Source organism: Eptesicus fuscus, chromosome 22 (genome assembly GCF_027574615.1).
Source record: "Eptesicus fuscus isolate TK198812 chromosome 22, DD_ASM_mEF_20220401, whole genome shotgun sequence".
NCBI classification, from domain to species: Eukaryota; Metazoa; Chordata; class Mammalia; order Chiroptera; family Vespertilionidae; genus Eptesicus; species Eptesicus fuscus.
This window is the reverse complement of record NC_072494.1, coordinates 21175214-21201343: the sequence shown is the minus strand read 5'-3', so window position 1 is coordinate 21201343 and position 26130 is coordinate 21175214. Positions and strand designations below refer to the sequence as shown.

At 44.5% G+C, this 26130-nt stretch overlaps 1 protein-coding gene across 2 annotated transcripts in view; it reads left to right on the top strand.

The window, feature by feature from the left end:
- Positions 1 to 26130, top strand: part of ASTN1 (astrotactin 1) — a 267479-nt gene that overhangs the window by 186696 nt on the left and 54653 nt on the right. For both annotated transcript variants that reach the window (XM_008145884.3, XM_028152060.2), the window contains exons 9-14: positions 974 to 1048; positions 7457 to 7594; positions 8088 to 8238; positions 16379 to 16545; positions 19948 to 20142; positions 21519 to 21646. In XM_008145884.3, coding sequence (XP_008144106.2) covers positions 974 to 1048; positions 7457 to 7594; positions 8088 to 8238; positions 16379 to 16545; positions 19948 to 20142; positions 21519 to 21646 — 854 coding nt within the window. The remainder of the gene's footprint in view (positions 1 to 973; positions 1049 to 7456; positions 7595 to 8087; positions 8239 to 16378; positions 16546 to 19947; positions 20143 to 21518; positions 21647 to 26130) is intronic.

The window sequence follows — 26130 nt, the reverse complement described above, 5'->3', positions numbered from 1 at the left end:
TATTACTGGGTTATTGGGTTGGTATAATTGGGTGATACGTGAAGACTGCTGTCCATGACAGCAAGGGCTCAGTCCATCAAGTGTGCAAAATATCTGGTACCCAGCACAATTCTGGGCTTTCCTAAGTCTCGCTTCAGTGAGCAAATAATCTTGGGGTTGGACCTATGGGTTAGTGAAACGATACATACTATTTAAAAGAAATAGTTTTATTACTTTCAAGGATATGAGACACTTATTCACTAGGGAGGCTTGTGGTTAAGAATTCTTTTTAAAATACCATTTTAGTGGTTTCTGTTTGAAAAATGGGTGACATTAAAATTTTAAAAAACATCTGGAACCAGAAGACCTGGAATCTTCATGCCATTCTGAGTAGAGAAAGGGAACGTGTGGAGGACCCGTATGAACCTTTACCTTGGCTTAAAAGTTTTGCTTAATCTTCACAGTGGTCTATGAGACAGCTCTTGCTAACCCAATTTTTACAAGTGATAAAATTATACTCAATAAGATAAATAACCTGCCCAAAGTCAGACAGCTGTTTCATCAGCAGAACAATATTTGAACCTGAACTGTCTGATTCCAGAGGCTCCACCTTCCCTGACAAATCATGCTGCCCCCCCTCTCTTAAGTGAGCCTAAGCTGTTTCTGTTCAAGCCATATCCAAAGGACCATGAGTTATGGTGATGGGAGGTCCACCTTAATATAGTTTTACTCTCTATATCGTTCCAGTGTTCATGTCTATTAAATGTCACTCTTCCTTGTGCCTCAGTGATTTTTACATTGATCCTGTTGTTGGCTGGGTTCCTGCATTCAAGCTCCTTTGTAAACCGACATCAGTGTTGATTCCTGAGGACAGGGACTAGGTACTCGCTGTCTTTGGGCCTCCAGAGTCCAACCTGGTGCCTGCACAAAGTGGACAGATGTTCAGGGAGTGTGTGTTGAGTAGACTTTAATGGAATGATGTTTCTCCTTTTAGGCCTTGGCCTTACACAATATTTCAGCGAGGCTTTGACCTGGTTTTGGGAGAGCAGCCTTCTGATAAAATATTCAGGTGAGTGGTTGTCTAGGGACTTGCTTATATATGTCTTTAAGCCCCATGTCCCACTTCCCACTGAGCTTGCTTTCCTAGCGGTAAAGTGGAAAGGCAACACTTTGATGAGTCATTCTGCCCTCCTAGTAACAAAAGCATTTGTCCCCCAATCATGCCCAGTGACAGTGTGGAGGCTTTTGTAGTCACACGGATTCTGTGCGGTCCTGGCTTCCTTCCTCACCTGCTCTCTGATCCCTGTGATTCACTTTACATCTTGGAGACTCCACTTTCCACTTTGTTAAATGGGGCTCCATTACGTGCATGGCTCTCTGCATCTCCTTTGTGCACCTAATTCTACCTTCCTCATAAAGTCTTAAGTTGTTCAAAATTAATCTCTCTGACCCTGCCACCCCTTTTTTTCAGATCTACTTTATTATTATTTTATTTTATCTGCCACCCTCCTGATCAAATTGGATGTTTCTAATCCCTCCCAAATTTCTACCTACATACCAGGGAATGTCATATATTAGAAAAGTCAATGAGCAGAAGAAGAATTTGGATTCTATAAACTATTTGATTTTTATAAAGTCTCATTCACACCAGGCTTTAGCAGGAACACATCTTTATTTCCAAACTAAGATTTTATCCATTTATTTTGTCAATTTATCCTTCACTTAACTTGCATTTGGTGAAGACCTTGCTGGGCCTGCCACTGTGGATAGGAATACATCACCCTCTGTGACGGTGCCCTCTGGTGGAGGCAGGAAACAATTCTGCAGGAGTGTCTGATGTCAAAAGGATGCTCTGAGCTACCACATTGCGTTAGGGAGGAATGGTGAGCAAGGTGGGACAAATGTGCTTCCTTTCACTGCACTCGGATAGTGTGCTGAGCCTCACGTATTCACTGCTGCCTTTGCAAACCCCTCCTGTCATCCAGTCCTGGCCCAGGTGTTAATATTGCTCCTGCACTTGCTCCTGGAGCTGGCTCCTCTGCCCCAGCTCCTCCTGCTCCTCCCTGCTTGCTGGGGATGGGCTGGGCTTGTCCACTGAGGCGTTTTCCTAAGGCATGCTCTGAGCAAGAGTGCAGATTTACAGATTCACACCTTCTGGGGCCTTCCCTTCCCGAACTTTTCTCTCCTGATTGTCTCTCCTGGGGCAGGCTGCGCCATGTTTATGGCATTGGCTGCAGGCTTCTTTTGAGGATTTATGCTACAGGAGAAGACAGCTATATCCTTAGACTGTGACTTGGACATTGAAATTTTCCAACAATGATTTATCATTTGGCTGACCCCCCCCCCCCCCCTTTTTTTTTTTTTTTTGCTGCTGAACTGCCAGGACCTTCCAAGGGTGGTCAAGATAAGGCAGATGGAGAGCCTGGCCGAGTCAGGCTGATGAACATGGATAAGTTGCCATTCCCCTAAAAGTCAAACACTAACATTTTAAAAAGCAAGCTCCTTAATGAAATTGCTATTAGAGCAGAACTTGGACCAAAACTGTGTTTGCATCCCCACAAGCACCATTTACTCTTTTCAAGTTCGTTAGCTGCCACCTGGAAGTGACACCTGAGCACTACAGATGGGATTGGCTATGAGGCTGGACTGTGCGGTCAGCGCGCTCTCTCAGGAGCCAGTGTGTTCATCAGTAAGTGATGAATAATTCTGGTCACCAGCATGGCAATAATGCATCTCTCAGATGAAATCAGTGGGTCATGATTCCCTGATTTTAGGTATTAAGAACTTGAACCAAAACCACTCTGAGTAAACCCAACTGTCAGTGGCCACAGGAAAATCCTGTGACCTGCTCAGTGACTATTGCTTCTTGAAGGAGAACGTGACTATCTGCTACTCTGCTCACCAGTGATTTCGCGTTCTGAGGGATTCCAGGAACTGCACATGTCCCTGGACTGTAAAAGAAAATTTAAATTTTGACATTCAAATCTTCCCACAATTGAATGCCAATGTGCAGCTCCCTTTTAATTGGCTGCTTTTCTCTTATGGAGCCTTCCATTCTTACCATCAGATCTATCTTCTAACTGCTGCACTGTTTCTAGAACTTGAATATTTTTTACTCTGTACACTCACCCCTACTCTTCCCTCCAACAAGAATATATATTCTCCTCCTAATATAAACACTACCCCTTTTCATGGCCTAGATCAAGTCTGTTGAGCACCTGCTATTTATTACAAAGCACTGTTTTAGATACTGTAGTTATAACCAAACAAATATGACCAAGATAATCCCTGACTTCATGCAATTTATGGTCTCATCCAAGAATTGTTCTCCAACCTTGGGCCTCCATGAGAATCCCCAGTGTGCTTTAAAATGACTAGTGATCTTATGCAGCACAAATCAATTTATTCGAAAGCTCTGGGGGATGGGAGTGGTGTTTTTTTGTTTTTTGTTGTTGTTTTTTTACAAACCCCATGGTAATTCTAATCTGTACTAGTGTTGAGAAATGCTTCTCTAAAGCTTTTTCAACCCACTGCACCAATCCACAATGACCTTCCCCCTCCAAATTTCTGTAATTTACTGGCTATAATATTTATTTGTCAATTATTTTATTTCATATTTATTTTAATTTACCTATTTTTTTCTACAGTGAAATGGTTGTCTTATTGAGGGAAGTGTCATATATGGCTTTAAATATTTAATATCAAACATGAAATTTTGAACATAGTTGGTCTTCAACAAATATCTATAGATGATCATTTCAGGTATTTCCTGAGGACTTGAAACCAGATTAGGAAAAGACCTGATGCTCAACCTTACCTTGGTAATCTGCAATCCCAAAGAACCTGGAAAGGGTCCAAGCTAGACTCAGAGGGTCCAAGGGGAAAGGCTGAGTCTTTGCATCAAGCCCAGTCTAGTGCCCAAGGTGTCCTTTCCATGGTGGCTCAGATCACTCCGTCCCACTGGATCTTCTGGTGGCCAGAATTACTTCAAACCAGATTTCTCTCTCAGAGACCTTCCCCACAAGTATGCACCTGCATCCCAGGGAACAAGACCTCCTCCTGGAATGGCTGCTCTGGGAAAAAGTGGAGACGGTGGGCCACGAGCTCTTTGTCCTTTTCTCCACATTCCACCTCATGCCCAGCCACATGAGAGCACGGGCCTGTTCTGTCCACTGTGCTCTGGTGAGCATTTGCCTCTGAAGCAGAAGTTTCAAGCTCTTGTTTACCAAGGCCAAGTACACGACTCAGCCTCCAGCCAAGCCACCAACTGTGACAGTCCCACCAGCTGTTGTGAGAGAAGGCCCAACCTGGGAGAGCATTCTAGATGCTCACCAACTTCCCTTTGATGGCTTTCTGAGGTGGTTCCTGCCAAATCTGCATGAATGAGGGACAGATGAGATTTCAGGACACTGCTCTTCTCTGACAGTTTGGGCTATATTTGGAATTAGTAGATTTTGCAGATAAAATAAAACTTTAGAATTTCTTAGGCATGAGCCAGCATGGGCTGGAAAGCTGCTTAGAGAATCAGACCAGCCCCCATCTTCCCACTTAAGGAAAGGTGACCTTGAAGAGGCCACTAAACACATTAAAATATTAGTAGGCAAATGTGTAAAATGGGTCAAATGACCACTCTTGGAGGGCTGTTGTGAGGATAAATGAGGTGGCTCTGCAGACTACCTGCCCCTTTGAGAGTTCTCAGTAGAGATTCGTCTCATGTCACACCTGACTTGGCTTGCCCTTCAGGCTTTCACCTTGACCCTACCAGAGATGGAATGTGACACTATCTTTCTTGTTAACTTGGTACAGAGTCATGTCTCAGAAGCTGCTGTGAACTTTGGAAGTTTCTCACAATGTCAAACCCAGATCCACCCTGACCATTAAGTCCATTCCAGCCCAGAGGTGAACCCATACCCTGCTCTAAACGAAGGAGAGTCTTCCCCACTGCTCCTACCTTTGCATTTGAAATTTGAGACTCTCTCTCCCGGTAGCATGTGCAAACTAAAGGACAATCTACTTATTGATCAGTCAGTAAATATTTATGGAGTGACCTCCTTGGGTCAGAAATTGTATCAGGCAGTGGAAATACAAAGATGAACAAGCACTGTCCTCTGCTATCTAAGGGAGCACCTCTGCTAAGCAGCGGTGAGAAGATGGGCACAATTCATCATCACGGGAGCATGTGTACATAGGGGAGTCCCTTGATCAGCCTGAGGGTTGGATGCGAAGATCCTGGAGGGGTGGGACCTTACCTGAATCTTTAAATGAGCAGGACTCCTGCAATGAAGAAAGGGGAGAAAATTCAGGAAGAAGAAATACTAGGAGCAAAGGCAGAGAGGTGAGAAATGAGGGCATCTTTAGGAACTAGAGTCAGGTTGCTCTGTAGAAGCACAGAGTATGGTGTCTTTGGAGATGTGAACTTCGTTCTGTGGGCCCGGGGTGCTGTCCACAGTTTCACTTGGGGAAAGATGTGGTTTGCTTTTTTCTTTGAAATATTTCTGTGTGCATAGGAGGAAGGGAAAACTGAGATGAATGGACATGATCTCTCTCTTTCAAAAGAAAAACTCACTGCCAGGAAGTGCTAGGCCTGCCAACCGTTGACTAAAATCTGTCACATAAATGATGAGCTACAGGTCACAGATTTGTTGCTGTGCATCAATGCAAAACTTCTCATTTTAAAACCAAAATAGAAAACAAAGCTCTGTGTCCCAATAAACTCTCCCCACGCCCCCAGCATCATTCAAACGTGTGCCTGTTTTCTCTGAAATGGTACACGCTGCACAACAGTAGTGGGGCCTATCATAATGTTGCTGTCTCAAGAATATCCATTACTAAATGCAAAGTGAACCCAAATCTTGCACACTGTTACCTCCGACACACATTTAACCTTAAGTCCCAGATCCCAGGTACCTTGGGACAATGACTTGCCCTAAATATGGGCTCCATAATTTTGCCAGTTGACCTGTGTGTGCATGTGTATAAAGGGGCTACCGTGCCTTCAGTTTTACCAGCTGCTTAGAGAAGGGTGAAGTGGTGGGTCTCCTCCTCTTGAGGGAGCAATGGACTTCCCTCATCTGGTGTGGACCCTGCCTACACAGACCTAGCCCAGCTCTTGCCTCTCTTCCCTGTGGATGGGAAGGGTTGAGTGTCTCCTTCAGATCAATAAGCTCTTCTTATACTTCAGGGCTCTTTAATGCAGGTGTTTGTCTAGCAGGTCTTAGGATATGGGACTAAGGGTAAGAGTGTAGATGGGGAGAGGAAGTCTCCCAAATCCTGGCCACTTCCCACTTGCCTCTCCCTGGGGCACCTGTTTTCTCTTCTCAGAGCTGCTCTTATGAGCAGGACTGCCATTCAGGAAGTGAGTGAAATCTCATGGCTGCTTGCAATTCCTGAGACTTGGTCAGTGCGCATTCTCATGGCCAGCATCCTAGAGAGGACAACATTCCTCCCCAAATATCTCAAGTCACCCATCTGGTCTCCTAGCTCTCAGGTAGCACAGAGAGAATAGAGGGGTGCACGTGGGTTAGGGGAGAGAAGGAGCAGGAGTCTGAGATGGTCCTCTGTGACCAGCATGCTGATGGAGCCTGTGCCGGCTTCTGTTTAATCGTATGCATCCTTCCTTGTTCCTCCCTGCACATTAAGTTGGACAGCGACACCAGACTGCCACTGCCTTGTGATATCCCACCCACACTGGCTTTTATCCCATAGACTATTTTTGACTGTGAACACAGAGCATTTGAATGCCTTTGAAATAAAATGAATGAATAAATAAACAAATAATCACTCATGGTCTCTCTAAGCTCTCCCTTGAAATGCTGATTGATTCTTTTATTCCTTTTAGCCCTTGTTATGAGAATAAAAACACACACCACCAAATCTTCCCTGTCTCCCCAGGGTTTAAGGCCATTAGCCGAGGGTGTGGGGAGGAGTGCGGAGGATACATCTGGGCCAGTCTCCTTCATCCCCCTTCCCTTCTCCCTGGCTCCTGGTTCCAGAATTTCTGTTTCTATCGTACAGAAGCCAGAAAAAGGGAGCTGTCCTCCCTCCTTTTCCTGGGTAGCATTCTGCCAGGCACAGAGAGATGCCATTGCTACCTCTGCGCGTGCGCAAACTGAGGGATGGGGGTATTGGGAGGCCAGAATGTCTCTTCAATTAAAATGCTTCCAATTATATCTGACTTAAGATAGGGGACGCCCAGCTTCAGATCTGAAGGAAACTGGAACACGCTTTCGTATGACTTGATAAAAACCTTTCTCACAGCTGGTGAGTGGGTGCCATGATCAGTTCTCCAACTGTCTGGACATGTGAGCAGGAATGGGCCTTGCCGCCTCCCTCAGACTCAGGCAGCTCATCCACAGAGTGGCAATCAGTTATCTTTTCTGCGGAGGCTGAGAGGGAAGCTTGCTGGTGATGGATGCCAGGTCCTCCCAGGGGCGGTGGTCACCATGTCCTAACCCCCTGGTGCTGGCTGTCCCTGCAGATTCACCTACACCCTGGGCGAGGGCATGTGGCTGCCCCTCAGCAAGAGCTTTGTGATCCCACCAGCCGAACTGGCCATCAACCCGTCAGCGAAGTGTAAGACGGACATGACAGTGATGGAGGATGCAGTGGAGGTCAGGTGAGTTCGGCCTCCAGGTGCTGAGGCCCATTCTTGGCTGGAGAGACTGAGGGAGAAACCACCTGAAGGTCCAGGACCATGTGAAAGGAATCCTGACAAGCTGTAAAGAGAACTTGGCAGCTGCCTTCACATTCTCTCTATGCAGTGCCAGGATCTCCTCTATCTGGGTCAGCATTGCACACCCCAAGGCTCAGGCACAGGGAGAAGACATAAAAGTAGAATTTGTAAGCACTTCTCAGGTCCCCTAAGGATCGACGGGATAACATGTTAATTTCCTAGCCCAAGGTGAGACCTTCTTTGACCAGGCCTTTCAGGGTTGGCTTGGCTCCCAAATATGGAGAATGTCAGTAATTTGTTAGCTCAAGGCTCAGAGTATGGTTGATCCCAAATTTTTATGAGGGAGTAAGACATGACCTGGCTGGCCAGGTAGGATGCTACTTGTTGCTCCTGGAGTCCTTTTGATGCCTCCCACGTCCCTATGTTCTCCCCACAGAGAGGAGCTGATGACCTCGTCCTCCTTTGACAGCCTGGAGGTCCTCCTCGACTCCTTCGGGCCAGTGCGGGACTGCAGCAAGGACAATGGGGGCTGTAGTAAGAACTTCCGTTGCATCTCAGATCGCAAGCTGGACTCCACTGGTTGTGTGGTAGGTCTGTCCTTTCGAGATTGTAATGGGGAGGGGGACACAGTATAAGACACAATGCATATATACAGATGAAAATACACTATGATTAAAAGAGAGGGTCAAGAATGCTCCTTCCTCGTAGCTGACATCTAGTCTAAACTATGAATCTCCTCCTGACAGAGATGAGACGCTAATCACCAGTCAATAAGTCAAGGAGTATTTATGGAGCACCTATAGGTGACCTGTAGCTATCCAAGAGAAATCTCCTGAATTATATACCATGATTCTTTCTTTCCAGTCTTGCAGTCTAGTTGGTGAGGAATACCCCCAAACAATTTGAGAACTAGTTAACTGCTTAATAGTATGATATTGACTCTAATAGGAAATAGGCTGTATTTACTTTAATAGGAAATTCTAGGGGAAAAAATAACTTTGCCTAGACTCAAATCACACTGATTGTAATAGAGAATTTTAGGAAAAATCTACCTAGATAAAATATGCCAAGAATGATATAGAAAAAATAAAAATGTGTCCCTTTTGAGACCATGGCAATGAACTCCTACCTTGGGAAAGGTGGTTTTTTACTTTATCACCTATATAGACTTTGTATACCTATAAAATATGTGATGCTATGAACTAGGAAGACTTCGGGCTACAGTGGACTGGGGTATCTCCCATGCCATGGATATGAAGACTGATTGAACCACACAGGCAAATGGAGGTGGGGCAGAGTGAGCCATCAGCACTACTGTCTGTTTCCAGCACTTTCTTCTTTTAAGGGCAGAGAGGGGGAGGGGCGGAGAAAGAAGGCAGGAAAACCAGGCATGAAGTGGGCATGAAGGAGAGGGAAGATGATTCATTGAGACACGTAGCCCTGTGGTGTTTCCATGGCAGGGCCAGGGCTTTCATCTCTGGGGAGGATGTGGTGCCTCGTCTTACTTCCAAGTCTGACAGTTGTACTCTTGTCAGGGGACCCAGAGCAGGAGCAAGCTATGAGGACGCTGGACCGATTTCAGCGTTCACACCCTCCTTTTCCCCATCTTTGAGCACCTGCTCTGTTCAGGGAGCCATTCTCCATCAAAGATGGGTATGTACCTGGAATCCAGGTGGGGCTCTCTCCAGCCTGGGGCCTCCCAGGCTTTCACAGATTAGGCAGCAGGTGACAGGGGCCTGACTTATCTGAGGAGGGAGAGATAATGAAAAAAGGAAAAGGGAAAGAAAGAAAGTTAAGGGGCAGGCAGGTGGAGAACTTGGCAGATCCATCAAAGAGAGGGGAAAGTTAAGAGATCGGACTATCAGGAAAAGTACAAAGGGAAATCCTCCTTGGGCCAAGTCTTCTGAAGGCAGCCAGGAGGTCAGTCCATGTCCCTCTCCCTGTGGCTGGTCCACTTTCCACTATCTAGGTAGTGAGCTTCCCAACTGGGTCCCTCAGGAGATAATTTTACTGTAATGGAGTCCCAGCTGAGACACTTTAAAAACGTTATTTTTTACTATTCAGCCTGCATGTCTTCGTCATCCAGATTTCAACCTATCATTTTACATTATTTTCTTGTGTCACTCTAAGTGCTAAAACACTGTTTGTGCACATTCCATGCCAGCCCCATATGAGTTTGTGCATGCTCACGCACTCACACACATGCACGTGGATAGACTCCATCCCTTCCCACTGCTCTGCCCCTTTCCTGAGCCCCTAAGGATTTGCCTGTCAAAAGCCTTCTGTAGGTGATCCTAGCCCCTTTACTTGGCATGGAACTGTGCTGATGTATTCTTGTACTTTTGACACTGGTCTGTGAGACAGAGCTAGCAAGAATAGTTCTGATGAATATGCATTTGCAATAACAATTGGAGCCACTGCAGAAAGTCTCCCAATTATGCCAGGGCTTGGTATTAGCATAATACTTTGAAGTCACTGGTCCACGTGGCTCTTGGAGGGAGGCGAGGCCAAACCAACTGGCAGGTCTTTCAATTGAATGTTTTCCATTGGTTCTAAAGCACATGATTCAAGATGCAGGTGGATTGGTGGGTTGAGAGCTGATGTGTTGCATCCTGGTTCTTATACCCCTGCTGAGAAGTAGATTAGGAACTTGACTTTGAGCTGCCCTGACTCTCCTGGGCATCCACACCTTCCTCAAGCCCTGCTGTATAGCAGAGCAGTCCCATGTCCTCTGGAGGTGGACCAGGGACAAAGCTATCAGCTGTACCAACTGCCTTTCTTCTCTCACAGAAACCCTGGCATTCTGTTCTCTGGCCACTGAGCTGAAAGGCTGCTCAAGAAAGGCATATTTCATAAAAAGAGAAAGAGAGGATGAACTCAGAATACACTGACCCTTCAGGAACCTGGGAAAGGAGCAGTGATGTGGGAAGAGACAGCGTGTACCTCCTATCCTCTTGTTGAATGCAATGCAGACAGTTGGGGCTGGTTCACCTCAGCTGCCAACATGTTTCTCAGTTCTGCATGGGCTCCCACAGGTTAATTGCTACCCGGTTAATTGCCCTGTTGTTTATATCTCTGAGGACAGAAAACAGATCCCCGTGAAAGGCACAGGCCTGTACAAGCCACAGCCTCTCTGTTCCAAACCAGAACATTCTCCAAAAGTAGAGCTTGCTGACCATTTGGAAGGGTTCCCAGAGCAGAGGTCAGCCACCCACCGCTGATAACTGGGTCCTGCTGAAAGGCACAAGAGCATCCATTCTCTGTCTATGGAGCCCATTGGGGTTCTGCAAAGTTACTGTATTAGTGTCCTGTTGCTGCTGCAACAAATTACTGCAGGTTTATTGGTATAAAACAACACTCATCTATATCTTCCAGCTCTGTAGGTGCGAATCCAACATGGGTCTCACTGGGCTAGATTCAAGATGCCAGTGCCCCCCCATCCCCTGCATTCCTTTCGGGAGGCTCTAGGGGGCAAACCATTGCCTTGCCTTTTGTAGCTTTGGAGGCCGCCAACCACTTTTTGGCTAATGGCCCCTTCTTTCATCCTGAAAGCTGTCCCGTTGCATTTTTCTGACCACTCTTCTGCAGTCCTCTCTCTTCTCTTCTGTGCCCCTTTCCACTTTTAAGGACTCTTGTGATTACATCAGGCTCACCTGGTTAATCCAGTATAATCTCCCATCTCAAAAGCCTTAACTTGATCTGCAAAACCCCTTTTGTCAAATATAAGGTGGCACGTTTACAGGTTCGGAGATTATGTTGCAGACATCCTTGGGGGACACCACTCAGAGATGGTAGTATGGATTGGAGCAGACTCGGTAGGCAGAACTATAGTCTAGCCATTCCCGGCTATAACCAAAGCATTTTTATTCGTATCAAGCCCACCTATTAAAATTAATATAAAACTCGGCTTGAAACTTTGGATCCCTGACCAGGTAGCTCAGTTGGTTAGAGCATCATCTCCATCCACCAAGGTTGTGGGTTTGATCTCCAGTCAGGGCACATACAAAAATCAACCAATGAATTCATAGATAAGTAGAACAACAAACCAGTGTCTGTCTCTGTCTCTCTCTCTAAAATCAATAAAATAAAAAAAGTTTGAAAATGCTTTCCAATGCGAAAATACAGTGGAAAGCCCACTCTGTACTGCTCCTTCCTCATCTTCACACGCACCCTGAAAGTGGCCTCCAAATGCCTTTGCTTTGTGACATGTCTGCATGTGCTTAGGTGAGGGACTGTGGCCTTGGAAGGCAAGAGGTTGGCTGTCCAGCTTTCTCGTGTTGAACACATGACCTTCGCTGCCAGATCATTATGATCTAATGAGCTTTGAATTACACAGTGATCCCGTCGCCCTTCTGTCCACATGCTGTCCACAGTGGTTTTCCACCAAATGTGTCATTTCACCTCTCCTAGAGCACAGATGTGCAGAGCTCATTACAGATGACCCTACCTCTTCCTCTCTGTAGGACAGGAAGCAGAAGAGTGCGAGTCAGAGACTTTCAGCAATTCAGGGGTGGGAAGCTGAAACTCACATTTAACTCCTTCCAACTTTTACCCTTTGGAGAAGTCCTGCATGCCTTAGGCCTGTGGTAGGCAAACTGCGGCTCACGAGCCACATGCGGCTCTTTGGCCCCTTGAGTGTGGCTCTTCCACAAAATACCATGGCCTGGGCGAGTCTATTTTGAAGAAGTGGCGTTAGAAGAAGTTCAAGTTTACAACATTTGGCTCTCAAAAGAAATTTCAATCATTGTACTGTTGATATTTGGCTCTGTTGACTAATGAGTTTGTAGACCACTGCCTTAGGCTTCCAAGTCAGACTCATGAAAAATTCGGGAAATTGCTATTTATGAAAGGAATAAAAGTGCCATGTAGGAAAAGAGAACCTGTTTCGAGTAGGAATTATAATTGTATGTTTTATGAGTCCCCCAGGTAAGGCGAGGCCGGCTCAGATACAGAAAGGGGTTCCTTTTTTTCCAGGGCCCCAAACATGCTCCAGCGTCCATCACTCATGTTCTTTGCCCATAACACCCAGCTCATACTCTGCATCAGGTGCACGTGTCTCAGGCTTAGCGACATTTGACTAGACTCTTGAGTGATTAATCAACTCCAAAACCATTGGTAGAAAAAGAAGGGAAAGACAGGGAAGAAAAGCAGTTGAATGTAGAAAATAATTTTAAACTCATTAGCAAATTATGCCTCAGACCAGTAATAAGTCAAAAAGCCATGAGCATCTCATGAAAGATGATTAACCTTGTATATTTTAGGGGTCACTGAAATTGCAGTTCATTTATTAGACCTTCTTGATGGGAGAGGCCTATTGCCATAATAGAGAGAATTTTCTTGTGGAGCCTGTGGTTTATAAAGGCTCTGGGACTGCTTAATGTAACCTGTGCAGTGAGAGTTAGTGTGTGACCTTGGGGCTCCCTCCTGAGCAAACAGTTCTCTTTCAAGGAATAAATAGAGGGATTGTCCACACGCCAGGGAAGAGAATGGCCAGCACTCGCAAAGAGGAAAGACAGCTCCTCCCTTGCTGAGGCAGGATTTCTCTCCTGGCGGCTGGCCTCTGGCTCAGACACTTCTAGGAAGAGGGCATGGTATAGAGCATGCAGTGTCTTTGTATTTATAAATAGATTTTGAGGAACCCAAAATGCATGTGAATACAATAGCACAAGGCACATTTAGGTAAAAACAAACTCACACCATGAGAAAATTGAATGATTAGCCTCCTTGGGAAGTGAGGGCTCTGGTTCAGCAAGAGTTAAAAAGAAAACTGTATCTTTGGTTTCAGCTTCCTTTTTTTTTTCCTTTCTGGGAATAATTTCAAAAATGTTTTACTCTCAACTGCAGCCCAAGTAAGTTACACTGAAGTAAAGATAATTGCATCTTTTTCAGGGATTGAGGATCTTGCCTTGTCTTCAAGGTCATGCTCTGGGCAGTTTGCAGTGTTTTGTCCTATAAATATATACACAATAATGTGTGTGTGTGTGTGTGTGTGTGTGTGTGTGAGAGTGAGAGAGAGAGAGTGAAAAGGAGGGAGGAGAGAGAGAGAGAGGGAATGAATATGAATATTAGGCTGAAGATACAAATCCATAAATGATTTCAGAATGTACTCTGGGAGTTGCTTAAAACAATCAGATGAACAAACCTACAGGATTGATTTATTTTGTCAACACATTGACTCTATTTCTTTAGGGGTTCCAGGTAACAGGTTTTTTCACACTTGGGAAGCTACATGGCAGCTAACTCTGTCTTCTCTTCAAATCTCCTAGGAAAGTGTAAATACCAGGTGGTCCCACTTGACACACCAATGTCATCTAGACACCAGGGCCACACAAGGTGTGGATGTGACTGATTTTGGAGTTCTGGAATAAAGCCTGCTTGAGTTTCACTTGGTGAAGTTTTTGTCTGAAACCATGCTTAATGGAGCATTCTGGGGAAAGGAGGTAGTTGAGGAGATGGGAGCCCTGGTGGTGATTGAGACAGCTAGCTGGTCCAAGGATTGAAAGCATGTGAGGTGGAATGACAGGACTGGCTTTATCTCTACTCTGATGTTTCTCAAGCTTTATAGAAAAAAAAGAGAGAGAGAGAGAGAGAGAGAGAGAGAGAGAGAGAGAGAGAGAGAGAGAGAGAGATGTTTCTCAAGCTTTATAGAAAAAAAAGAGAGAGAGAGAGAGAGAGATGTTTCTCAAGCTTTATAGAAAAAGAGAGAGAGAGAGAGAGAGAGAGAGAGAGAGAGAGAGAGAGCGCACACGCGCGCGCTCATGGCAACCAGTGCAGCCCATTTAATTCCAATCAAACTTCTCCTTCAAGACCCACATTTGTGCCTGGGCTGCCTCGCAGGGTGATGCCAGCACCCTTCTGGTAGCACATCTGGTTTAACAGCTGGATGGCCAAGGAAGCGGATGGGTAGGGGGCTAACAAAATGTGGGGTGCAGTCCTCAGCTGCCTCATTTGCTTGTTTACCATCATCTGGAGCATCTCGGTTTGCCCAGCACGAGGCAGCCCTTGGAAACTTCCTTAAATGCTGTCACCTTCCGGCACTCCAGCTGGCTTTGGAGGGGGAGAAGGGATGGACCGGGCTGGGAGCCTGGAAGGCCCACAGGGGGGCCGTTTGTTTGGGAAATTGCAGAATCAGTGTCAGCAAACAGTGCACATCCTGCTGTGATGTTCGAGTGGGAAGCAGGGAGGAAGGGAGGTGGGTATAGAGGTGCACCTGCCGCAGTCCCACTACTGGGCCAAGGTACTTGGCAGCCAGGACGAAGAGGCAGCCAGGTGACAGGACAGAGATGAGGTGTTTTATACTGTTTCTCTGAGTTTTGAAAGTTGTTTTTGGTTTGGTTTTGGTTTTGGAGAAGTGTGTTGGTTAGCTGACAGCATAGCCATTAAGAGCAGGTCATATCTAGACAGACCCCAGCTCTGCCCCATATTCACTGCCTTGCTTTGGGCAAGTGATCTATACCCTTCCAGCCTGTTGGGAAGAATCAGCTGTAATGTGCATGTGCAGGATTTGGTGCACAGACAGAAGCAGGATGGCAAAGCGTAGCCATTGACTTCTAGATGGAGTCCAGTGCAGTGAGATGTCCCTGCATTAACTGGCTGTGTTAGTGCTTTCCACAACTTTTAAAATGAGAATAATACATGGCACTATGAGGTGAAGTACCTAAAGCACATAGCATAGCTGGGGGTCCTAGTAAGTGGTGAAGGGTGACTGTTGTGTGAGAGGCTGATTGGGATGTAAGCCAAAGATGGAGCAACTAAGTCATGGACTACCGGTGGTCCTGCCATGACCAGCTGTGTGACTTTTGGGAAGTTAAGCTCTCTGTGCTGTGCTTCTTCATGTATAAAATTGGGGATGGTCACCCTGCTTACTTCAAGCAGATGTTCAGTGAGTAAGATGGATGCCGTGTGAGCTGCTTACTGCTCACCATGTCGTCCAGATTCTGGCTGACATGGTTCCTGGCTTCTCTCCTTTGCTATCATTCTTGGGGGTGATTATTGAGGGCATGGCAATGCAGAAAAGCTCATTGTCCCACATTAACAGTACCCAGGGCAATGGGATACATACAGTCCAAACCCAAGGGAAACACGGGCGCTCACGTCTGTGTGTCTTCCACAGGGGTGTCCTTCCGCAGGAAAGGCCATGAGTATGGCCACTCCCACTAGGAAAGCAGTCAAACCTTCCTCCAAGGTCAGAAGAAGTCCACTTTCTCCTCCTGGCTGGACGCTCTGTCTCCTTCCGTTCCCCCCAACACTGGTGTCTGGTATCAATGTGACAAAATGCTTTAGACACTTTTTAGAAAAGTCCTATTGATACTAAATCCAAACAGCAACACTCCCTTGCCCCAGCCCAAAGGAATCTCTGCTAATGCATTGTAATTCTGGCCCATCACGTCCACGCTTCTGCCAGCCCCAGGCCCAGTTGGGAGGCCGGAACACCTCCTCTGTCTTGTTACAATGCTCCCTTCCAGCCTGTTTGGAGGAATTGACTTTAATGCAAATGTGTGTGGTCTGTGCCCAAAGAAGAAGCAGCAAGGTGTCAAAAGGTCACTTGCTTTTAAACATAGTCCAGCGTAGCGAGGCATTTCTATATTATTTGACAATGTTAATGGTTTCAAGGTGAGTGTTAAAATAGGGGTCACACTCCAGTTAAAATAGTAGCTACACGCCAGTTTCTAGAGAACCCACCCCCCTAATTCACCCGCCTGTGTGGATGCTTTCTGATTGTGCCAGTGCCCTTCCGGACTCAGCCCCATGAAGGATAGTTCTGGCTGCTATGACCGCCACATTGGGGTGGACTGCTCCGACGGCTTCAATGGCGGCTGTGAGCAGCTGTGTCTCCAGCAGGTGGCACCCTTCCAGGACGACCCCACCTTGTACAACATCTTCATGTTCTGTGGGTGAGTTAAGCTTCCCATGAGGCCAACCGGTTTGCTTGGATGGGAGACTTTAGTGCTAAATCCAATTTAAAAAATTTCTGAATAAGCTGGTCACCCGAGGCCAGCCTGTAGGTTCTGAGAAAAGAGCCTGCATGACTGGAAGATGAGCCCTTCTTAAAAAAAAAAACAATTAAATATATTTTTATTGATTTCTGAGAGGAAAGCAGAGGGGGAGAAAGATAGAAACATCAGTGATGAGAGAGAATCATAAATAGGCTGCCTTCTTCACGCCCCACTCTGGAGATTGAGCCCGAAAGCCAGGTATTTGCTCTGACAGGGAATCGAACCATGACCTCCTGGTTCATGGGTCGATGCTCAACCACTGAGCCACGCCAGCTGAGCAGGAGGAGCCCTTTTATAATCAGAGTTGGGAGGACCCTTAGGGAAAGTTGGGTCACACCCCTGTAGACAAGGAAGGTGGCCACAGTCATTTCCTGCTTACACTGGAATTTTCCAGCCGTCTTTTGTGGAACTGTTAATCAGGTGTTTTGTGACAACCTTTCAGTGGTCCAAAGCTTGGGAAAGATTGTGTGAAACTAAACTATCAGAGAAGAGGAGCGAGACATAATTAAATTCTATCCCCAAAGTTCCATCATTTTGTGCAGCCGCCCTCCCTCAGACAGAGCAATTCCACCATGTAAAGAGCCCTTGCCTGTGGATCAGCTCATTTTGTTTGGGAGGACAGGGCAGGCAATGCCTCCCCATTTCACAGATGTGAAAACTAAGGCACAGTGAGGGTGAGTAACTCCCTCAGGATTGGGATATTGGTAACTGGGAAGATTAAGATTAGAATTCAAGCCCTCCTGGTTTTAAAGAATTTCTGTAGCTCCTTTAAAATTGTAATTTATACCACTGACTAAAATTATATTTAAAGACATTTTCATGTTATATAAATTTGGCCCATTTTTTTTAAATCCGCACCTGAAGATAAGTTTATTATTGATTTGAGAGAGAGAGAGAGAGAGAGAGAGAGAGAGAGAGAGAGAGAGAGAGAGAGAAATCGATGTAAGAGAGAAACATTGATCAGTTGCCTCCCATATATATTCTGATCTGGAAGCAAAACCACAACCTAGGTATGTGTCCTGATGGGGAATCAAATCTTCAACCGTTTTGGTGTACAGGATGACACTCAACCAACTGAGCCACCATGACAAGGCTTGGCCAATTCTTCCACAACCCTAGTTTGCTTGTCTATCATGTCCTCTCTCCTTCCTTCTCCCTTTCCCTCCTTCTTCCCTCCCCTTTCCTCTCCCTCTCCACCTTTTTCTGCCTGTTAGGGAGCTTGCTTCCTTTATGCCACCAACCATGCTGGCCCCTGGCTGCAGAGATGAAAGACGTGTAGTTCTTGCCTTCAAGGATCTCACAATCTAATAGGCTTACAATGAAAATCAATGTTTATAATAATAAAGCTATGCTAGATTGTTGCTAATAATCAGGAAAAGATTATTTGATGGAATAGTAATGTTATTTTATTGTATTTCATTTTATGTTATTTCTTTGCAACCAAGCAATTTTCAATTCAGTTTCTTATAAAATCCCATTCCATAAATGGAAGCTTGATCTAAATCTTCATGTCTCTATAATGTTATTCACCTCAGTTAATAGAGGTAAGTTCAGCCAAAGTTGTATAGCTTTATTTATTTCATAAACATACATTTGTGAGCACCTAGTTTGTGCAGAGAACTGAGTTAGTTGTTAAATATAGGAGATCGCAGGATATGAAACCTGATCTCTGCCCTCAAAGGAGTTCCCAGTGGAACACATGGTGATGAGCACAAAGGAGAATAGGGGATTCCGGGCCCTATAGAAGGGAATCTGCCAGATGCTCACAGTGGACTGAGGGAACGGCCAGCTTCAAAATTCTTTATAGAAATACTGTGATATGGCTCAAAGATGGAGTCACCTCACTATCTTGTCCCAGACCTAGGCTGGTACCATAGAGTCCTTTGTGGTTCTGGAATCACATCTGTTGCCTGGACTAATGCAGTAGGTCCCTAACTGGACTCCTTCCCTGTTTCAATCAGGATTCAGTACACGTGTGTATGCAGCACTCTCCAAGCCACTATATGTAGCCTAACAAAGAAGTCCTTGGTTTGAGATTCTTATCTAACAACCAAGTCGGAGCTCTAGTCACACTTGTTCACACAAATATATAAATGGTAAATGGGGAGAAAAAGTAGTTCAAGGGCATTCACATGAGACACATTTGTGCCTCTGCTAGTAATAATGATGGAAACATTTGACGAGGACCTGCTATATGCTAACACAACGGAAGTTCTTTAGTTTCATTGTTTCAGTCTTCTCAACAACCCAGAGAAGGAGCTGCTGCTTCCCCCGCTTTTGCAGATGGGGAAACTGAAGCTCAGAGAGTTTAATAAACTGGCTCAAGGTCACCTGTAAAGGGCAGTGTCATTGCCATTACAATATTGCTTCTAACCACTTAAAACTATGATTATTTGTTCCTCTACATAGAACAGAGTCTTTATCTTATTACAACAGTTACCGTAGGTAGTAATAAAAATGTGTTTTAATGCCATGAATACCCACAAATTCAAAATCTTGTTTACTTCATATTAAATCAATATGCTTTTTCAATGACAGCTTTATCAAAAGAATTCTTACTTGACTAACAAATTATAGTCTTCTCAATATAACTACAAATAAGGTCCAGTTAATGACTTTTGGGTCATTGACCCATATTTGGCAGCATCAGTATTGCCCTCCCATTAGAGTAACTGGACACGCTTAATGGGTAGGGCGTCAAGGAGGTGCCGCACTCCATGACCCAGCTGCTATTTAGTTTAATTGGAGGGGGAGTTAATATGGGTAGACCTTGTGTTTGGATACATTCAAACAGAACACAGCCGGAAGATGATCAATCTTACTAATTTCTTAGTGACTTGTCACAGGACCAGATTTAGAAGGTCATTAATTTCTTAAGTACAGTGTCATTTTTTTTTTCTCTGCCTACTTACCCTCCAAACAAAGGCAGGGTCTGGCCATATAGATAGTCCCAGAGAAAGGCTCCAAAATATCTTGGATTTTAAATGTGTTAACTCACTTACAAGCTTATCTCTTGAGCTATTTGGGAAATCAGATACTTAGAGGAGGACAGGACAGTACTCCAAAGCTCTGAAAGCATTTATCTGCAAACGTAAGGTGAGAGGTTCAGTGTGATTACATCGTGGAAGGAGACTTGGTTTACAGGCTTAAGAAATTGAGTTGTGACAAAAATCACATTGGGATATTCACCATCTCTAGCTACTCAATACACTCCCAAAGGCATTTCCTCCCAACCAATTGAGTTGAGTTGACTGCACAGCTTGTTGATGGACTAACGTCTCGAGTTTTCCACTGTATCAGGTGCATTGAGGATTACAAGCTGGGTATGGATGGACGCTCTTGCCAACTTGTCTCAGAGACCTGCCCAGAAGGAGGCGACTGTGGGGAAAGCAGGGAGCTTCCCATGAACCAGACACTCTTTGGGGAGATGTTCTTTGGTTACAACAACCATTCCAAGGAAGTAGCTTCTGGACAAGTGCTGAAAGGAACATTCAGGTGAACCTCAAGTCTGTAGAATTGATTATTCATGGCTGCTAGATCTTCCTCCTAAGAGCTTTAGTCAGCATCACATGTTACATCTTGGAGCGAGATAAATGTGATCCTAAAAGGACAGGTTATGTTCCCTCCCATGGTCTTTTCCAAGTCTGCATTCATCCTTCCAGAGTTCGAGAACTGTGGTTCCTCTGGGTGAACAATGAAGTATGAAATAAATTTTTATCTTGCCCAGCAGGCACTGGAAGATTTTCTGTGGAACCCTCCACAAAATGCTCAGGTTCTATTTTCCTTCTGAGTAGAAGAATCAGTGTGTGAGTCAGTCTAGAGTAGCAGTCCTCAAGTATGGTCCAAGTATCCCTGAGCATCTCTTAGGTCCTTCCAGGAGATAGAGTCCTATCTTTTCCAAATACAGAGACTGGGTTTTCTTTGTATACTTCAACCCAAACAAATATATTTCAGTAAGTTGAATGCAGAAGTGAGAATTCAGCTGTCTTCTAAGTCACACATTGTAAAACTTTGCAAAAAAAAGTAAAATAATGCTATTCCTCTTATTATGTTGTATAGCATATGTTAATATTTAATGGCTTTATTATTGATATTTTTCAATAAATTAATAAATATTTTTAAAATTCTTCTATTTTCAATAGGGTACATGTTGATAGAGGCAATCCACATAAACAGGAGTACCTTGGGGCCTTCAGTTATTTTTAAGAGTGTAAAGGGGTCCCAGAACAAAATGTTTCAAACCATCGATTTAGACTATTTCTAGGAGATTCTGCATTTGACCCCTTTTTCTGTTCCATCTTAGGCTACTTGAATACACCTTCCTCAGAACTCATGCTTTGGGAGGTGATAAGTGTGATGAAACCATTGTGATATGGATGAGCAGTTCATAGCAACCTGAGCCTAGACTCACATGAGCAAACCAAGAATAAATTTCCAAGCCAGTTCTTGGAGTCAATTTTAGACAGTAGACTTCACTATGTTTCCCTTTTTGCCTGGGACCTTGCCAACAGGAAGCAGGGAGGTGTCATGCCCATTCTTGTGGTGGCTGGGGTCTTCTGTGTAATCTAGAAATGAGACCGCATACACGCAGATCTTACGCAGAGGGTATTGGGGAACAGGGACAGGGATGGGAAGAAAGAATGTCTCTCTTCCGAGCAAACCTTTTTATCTGGTTTATTTCTAGTCTCCCCAGCCCTCACCCTACCTCTCACACCCATATCCTACTCCAGAGATGAACATTAAGTGGGGTTCAGAAAGAGGGGAGTTTTTGGTCCAGAAAGAATTTTTTCATTGTGGGTTGAGATGGATTTTGCACTAAGGAGTGGGATTTACCTGCACACTCAGAAATGAATGTCTGCCTCCATTTCCAGGCAAAACAACTTTGCTCGAGGTTTAGACCAGCAGCTGCCAGATGGCCTTGTGGTGGCCACTGTCCCACTGGAGAACCAGTGCCTGGAGGAAATCTCAGAGCCCACCCCTGACCCCGACTTTCTGACTGGTAAGTATGCCACCTGCCCTCACTTACCCTGTAGACACCAGGTGGCTCCCCAGGGTCTCATAAAACGAGGACTCTTGACCTCACTTATTTGGTTTCGAAGCCAGTTATTTCCTTAATACACAATGAAAGCTCAGTCCTAAAACTGAATACTGGTAGGATTGTCAGTAAAATTGCCTTTATTATTATATAATCATCTGTAAAATACTCATAATACCTTTCCTGCTAGTCTCACTGGGATGCTTTGAATCAGATGGGATAATAGATGAGAGTTCGGAGTTCTCAGTGGATTAGAGGGTGTGGCCAGGTCATAGCAGAGGCAGAGAGAAGGTGCAGGTTACTGTGGCCTGAATGTCATTGCCAAGTACTGTGGGGCAGTGTGAGGGTGGTCCAACGACCCAGGGTCTGAATCCCAGCTCTGCTACTTTCTAGCTGTGTGACTTCAGACAATGCAGCCTCTTGGGTCATGCCTTATCATAAGATGGAGCGACACCTGCCACAATGCTGTTCTGAGCCCAGTGGCATCTTCCCCTGGCTCATATGGAACTAAGGGAAGGGTTGATGGGAAGAGGCAAGAACCGCAGGGGAAGCTTCTCCTTTCTGTGCCTGTGAAGACCCCCAGTTAGCACCTCCTGGACCAAAGAAGACATTTCAAAGGGTTCCATGGACCCTAAGGGGCAACTAACCAGGAACCCAGCGTCTTGTGCTGGAAGGCTGGATGTAAGCGCAATTTCTTTACTGGCTTTGTTCATTTCTCCATTACTACTCTTCCTTCCTCATTCTATGACTTTCTTATTTTTTACCTTTTCTCCCCTTTTTCCTTCCTTTTCTGAGGAATGGATTGTGCTGGGGGCAAGCCTCCCAGATATTGAGTTATGTTCAACATTTTAGTTTAGACCTGGATAGAATTAGAAATAGGTCTGTCTGGGGTAGTGTACATAGTGATTAATAGCGAAGGCTCTGGAACCTGACAGCTGGGCTCAACTCTACACTGACTGTAATCTTGGACAAGTTACTGACCTTCTCTGTCCCTCAGTTTTTTTTATCTGTAAAAATGAATATTATCTTTCTTATAGGATTGATATGAGGAATAAATAAATTAATATTTGTAAAGTTTATAGAACAATTGCTGATACACAGTGAGATATATATGTTTGTTAAATAAATAAATAACCAAGTGAGAAAGAAAATATGTACAAACTTCCAAATTGTGTTTTACCTATGGGGAGAGGAGAGGGAGCAAGAGAGAAAACAATTAGATATATCTGGACCAGAAATAAATCTCATTGAAATTAGTTCCCCTCTAAAAGACAACTACTCACACACACACAGGGACCTTAAAATGAAAAAAGTACAGCGCAGCCTCTGGGCTTGTCCATAAAGCCTACATCTCTGGTGTTGGGGAATCTCGATGTCTTGCTTCCACTTCATTTGCTGAGAAACACTTGCCAGGCGTCTGTAAATTACCTGGTAAAGGAGGTGTGAGATGCTCACACAAATAGGACAGGGTCCACACCAGTGAAAAGCGACCTGGCTTCCATTTAAAGACCCACCACGACCTCACACGTTATAACTTACTGTGCAGGTGAGACTGTACTTGGGGCGCCAGGCTGGGAGAACACAGAGTAGTCCTGGATGCTACCTGAAGCTTTTTGGGAAGGAGTGGGTGGATAAATCTGAGAAACGTAAGAACATCTTTGGAAATAAGGAAATGATATGAATTCGGTCACCAGCCACAACAGAACCTTCTTTCTCCCTGTGCCCTCGGATCTTGCCTGGTTTGGCATGTTGGAGGCAAAGAGTGCAGGGTATCGGTACAGATCACTTCCATTTTCATGGCCTTGAGAGAGAGAAGTCTATGTTCCGAAGTGCTACTTTTGTAGCCTACCTTTGTTTTTAACCTATTTTGATTAAGAAGTGGTGCCATATAGGCCAAGAATTCTTCTTTGGTGTATAAAGGAATCCATCTTATTTACTTAAAGCCCAGAATAACCAGAAGAGTCAATTAAAGAGATGGTTGACCAGATTTCTTTCATATTAACTTTCTAGTGGGGCATCATTTTACTTGTATCTTTCCTAAGAGTCACACAGGTAATTACATATCTTGTCACACTATTGTGCTAATATAGGTCGTAATACCCATAAACCTACTAACTTATAAGATTTTAGAGTGAAATGATCTTCAGAATATTCTATATCAGCATTTCTAAGCATGAAAAAACAGTGCTCCACTCTTTTTTAAAAAATATATTTTTATTGATTTCAGAGAGGAAGGGAGAGGGAGAGAGAATTAGATAGAAATATCAATGATGAGAATCATTGATTGGCTGCCTCCTACATGCCCACACTGGGGATGGAGCCTGCAACCACGGCATGTGCCCTGACCAGGAATCAAATCATGACCTCCTGGTTCATAGGTCAACACTCAACCACTGAGCCACACCGGCAGTACTCCACTCTTAAGTAAGTTCTGTCTTCAACTGTTTACAACATCTTAGCATACAACAGGTTCCAAAAACCCTGAGATAAAGAAATCCTTTGACTTTATTTAAACCAGCAGTTCCTAAACTTATGTACCTAGAGAATTCTCTTTCACGTAATGGCTATTTTCATCTTTCAGAATTTCTGGTTTGAAGACATACTAGAAAATATTAACTTGTGTGTTTTATCTTGCTGATTGCTTTCCCCTTTATCAAAATAACAGTCAAGGCTGAGCTTTACCAGCCTTTTTCATATAATAACGTGTGTGGAAATAAATGAAGACTAACCAGATGAAAACAGGTGAAAGCTGTTTATTCATAGCCTGCTCCATACTATAGAATCTGTAGTATGGGAGTCGGCTGCCATCACTTCATCTTGGAAGAGACAGATGGGCAGGTGGAGGGGAGGAAGAGAGGCCAGATGAGTCCTGAGGGAGCTATTGGCAGTAAGTGGGCCAGCTACCCAGGAGTATGGCATTCTACGTGAGTGTTTAGGGGGACATATTTGGCATTCTCTGGTTGGACCTAAGTTGGAAGCAAGAAAAAAAATTGGGAATCTGTCAGTTATTAATCAAGTCCTGGTCATGTTGGGCCAACTTTTACAGGTGTTACTGTTTGGAATCCTTGACTGGTTGTTAGAGATAGTGCTCTGACTTCCTACAGATCTGATGTAGGATAGTAGACTCGCTTCTTGGGCTGATTACTATGGATAGGTTGGTTTTCTGGGCTGATTGCTGCAGATTCTGGGTCAGAGTTCTGTTTTTACATATGATCTGGCCATCATCTATTTGTATTTTCAGTCTCTTCATTAAGGAAAAGAGAGTGCAGGGGCAGACCAAGGAGGTAGAAGAGGCTGCTGTCGCCACTCGTGGGCCTATTGGGCATCACAATCGCTAAAGCAATATGAAGATCTAGAGTTCTGTGTTCTTTAGGAACTTCTTAAAGGTCAACCAAAGGAAACAGACTTTAGAACTTTGGTGATAATATATCCCCTGACATTTCAAATAAATAATAGAAAGCTTCCTTCCTTTCTTCTTTCCTTCCTCCCTCCTTCTCTCCCTCCCTTTCTTTCTTCCTTTCTTCCTCTCACATAAATCTATTCTTTTTTTTTTCAGGCATAGTTAAGGAAAAAATTAATGTTTATTCTGGAGAAAACATTAGTCGGGGATACTTAGTTTGAAAAAAAGAGTCATTCAGAAATGTATTCCAAATAACAATAAAATAAATTAACTCGAGCCAACTGCAATGCCAAGGGGCACACTGAGAAATAACTCTGTGACTCAGCTGAAAAGTATATCTACTTTAAAATATCCCTTTCTTTTTAAATAATGGAAATATTATCTGTAAGTGGACACAGAACAACATCTGCCGAGCAGCACAGTTATGTAACCGTTTCCCTGGCTGTGCTCTGGCATAAACGCATTAAGTAGAATCGCTGTTTGGCAGTTAAGTAATGCAGCAGTTCGGTTGTCTGGCTCACCCTTGGTGAATGTGGGACACTCATCCCTCTCTACTCTTCTACATTCGTGCTTCCTGTATTTTTTAGTTCCTCTGTTCTAGATATTTATAACAAAAGCATCAATTAAGAAATGTCAGGTTCACATAATTAGGGGTGATGAGTGAGGTGAGGTAGAGGTGACATTTTGGAAGCCATGTTCCATACAGTGGTTTATCTTTTCTCAACGTACTTTTATACCCGGAACGTAATTTTGTTCTGATAGCCTACCTATAAAGCAGGTAAGATGAATCACGATCCCACTTTCCAGATAGGAAAATTGTAAAACTCGAGTTGCCTAGTCCAAAGTCAAAAAGCCTGATTGGAATCACAGAATTGAGAAGGAAGGACTAGGTCATCCCAGCTGAGCCTCTAGCTTTATAGATAAAACAACTGGGAACCCAAAGATCCTCTAGCCAGGTGACCAGAGAGAGGAAACTCAGGCCCCAGACTTGCAGTCAGACCCCCCTCGCCCATGGCCAGCGTTAGAACAGCCGTCTCCTGATTTCCTG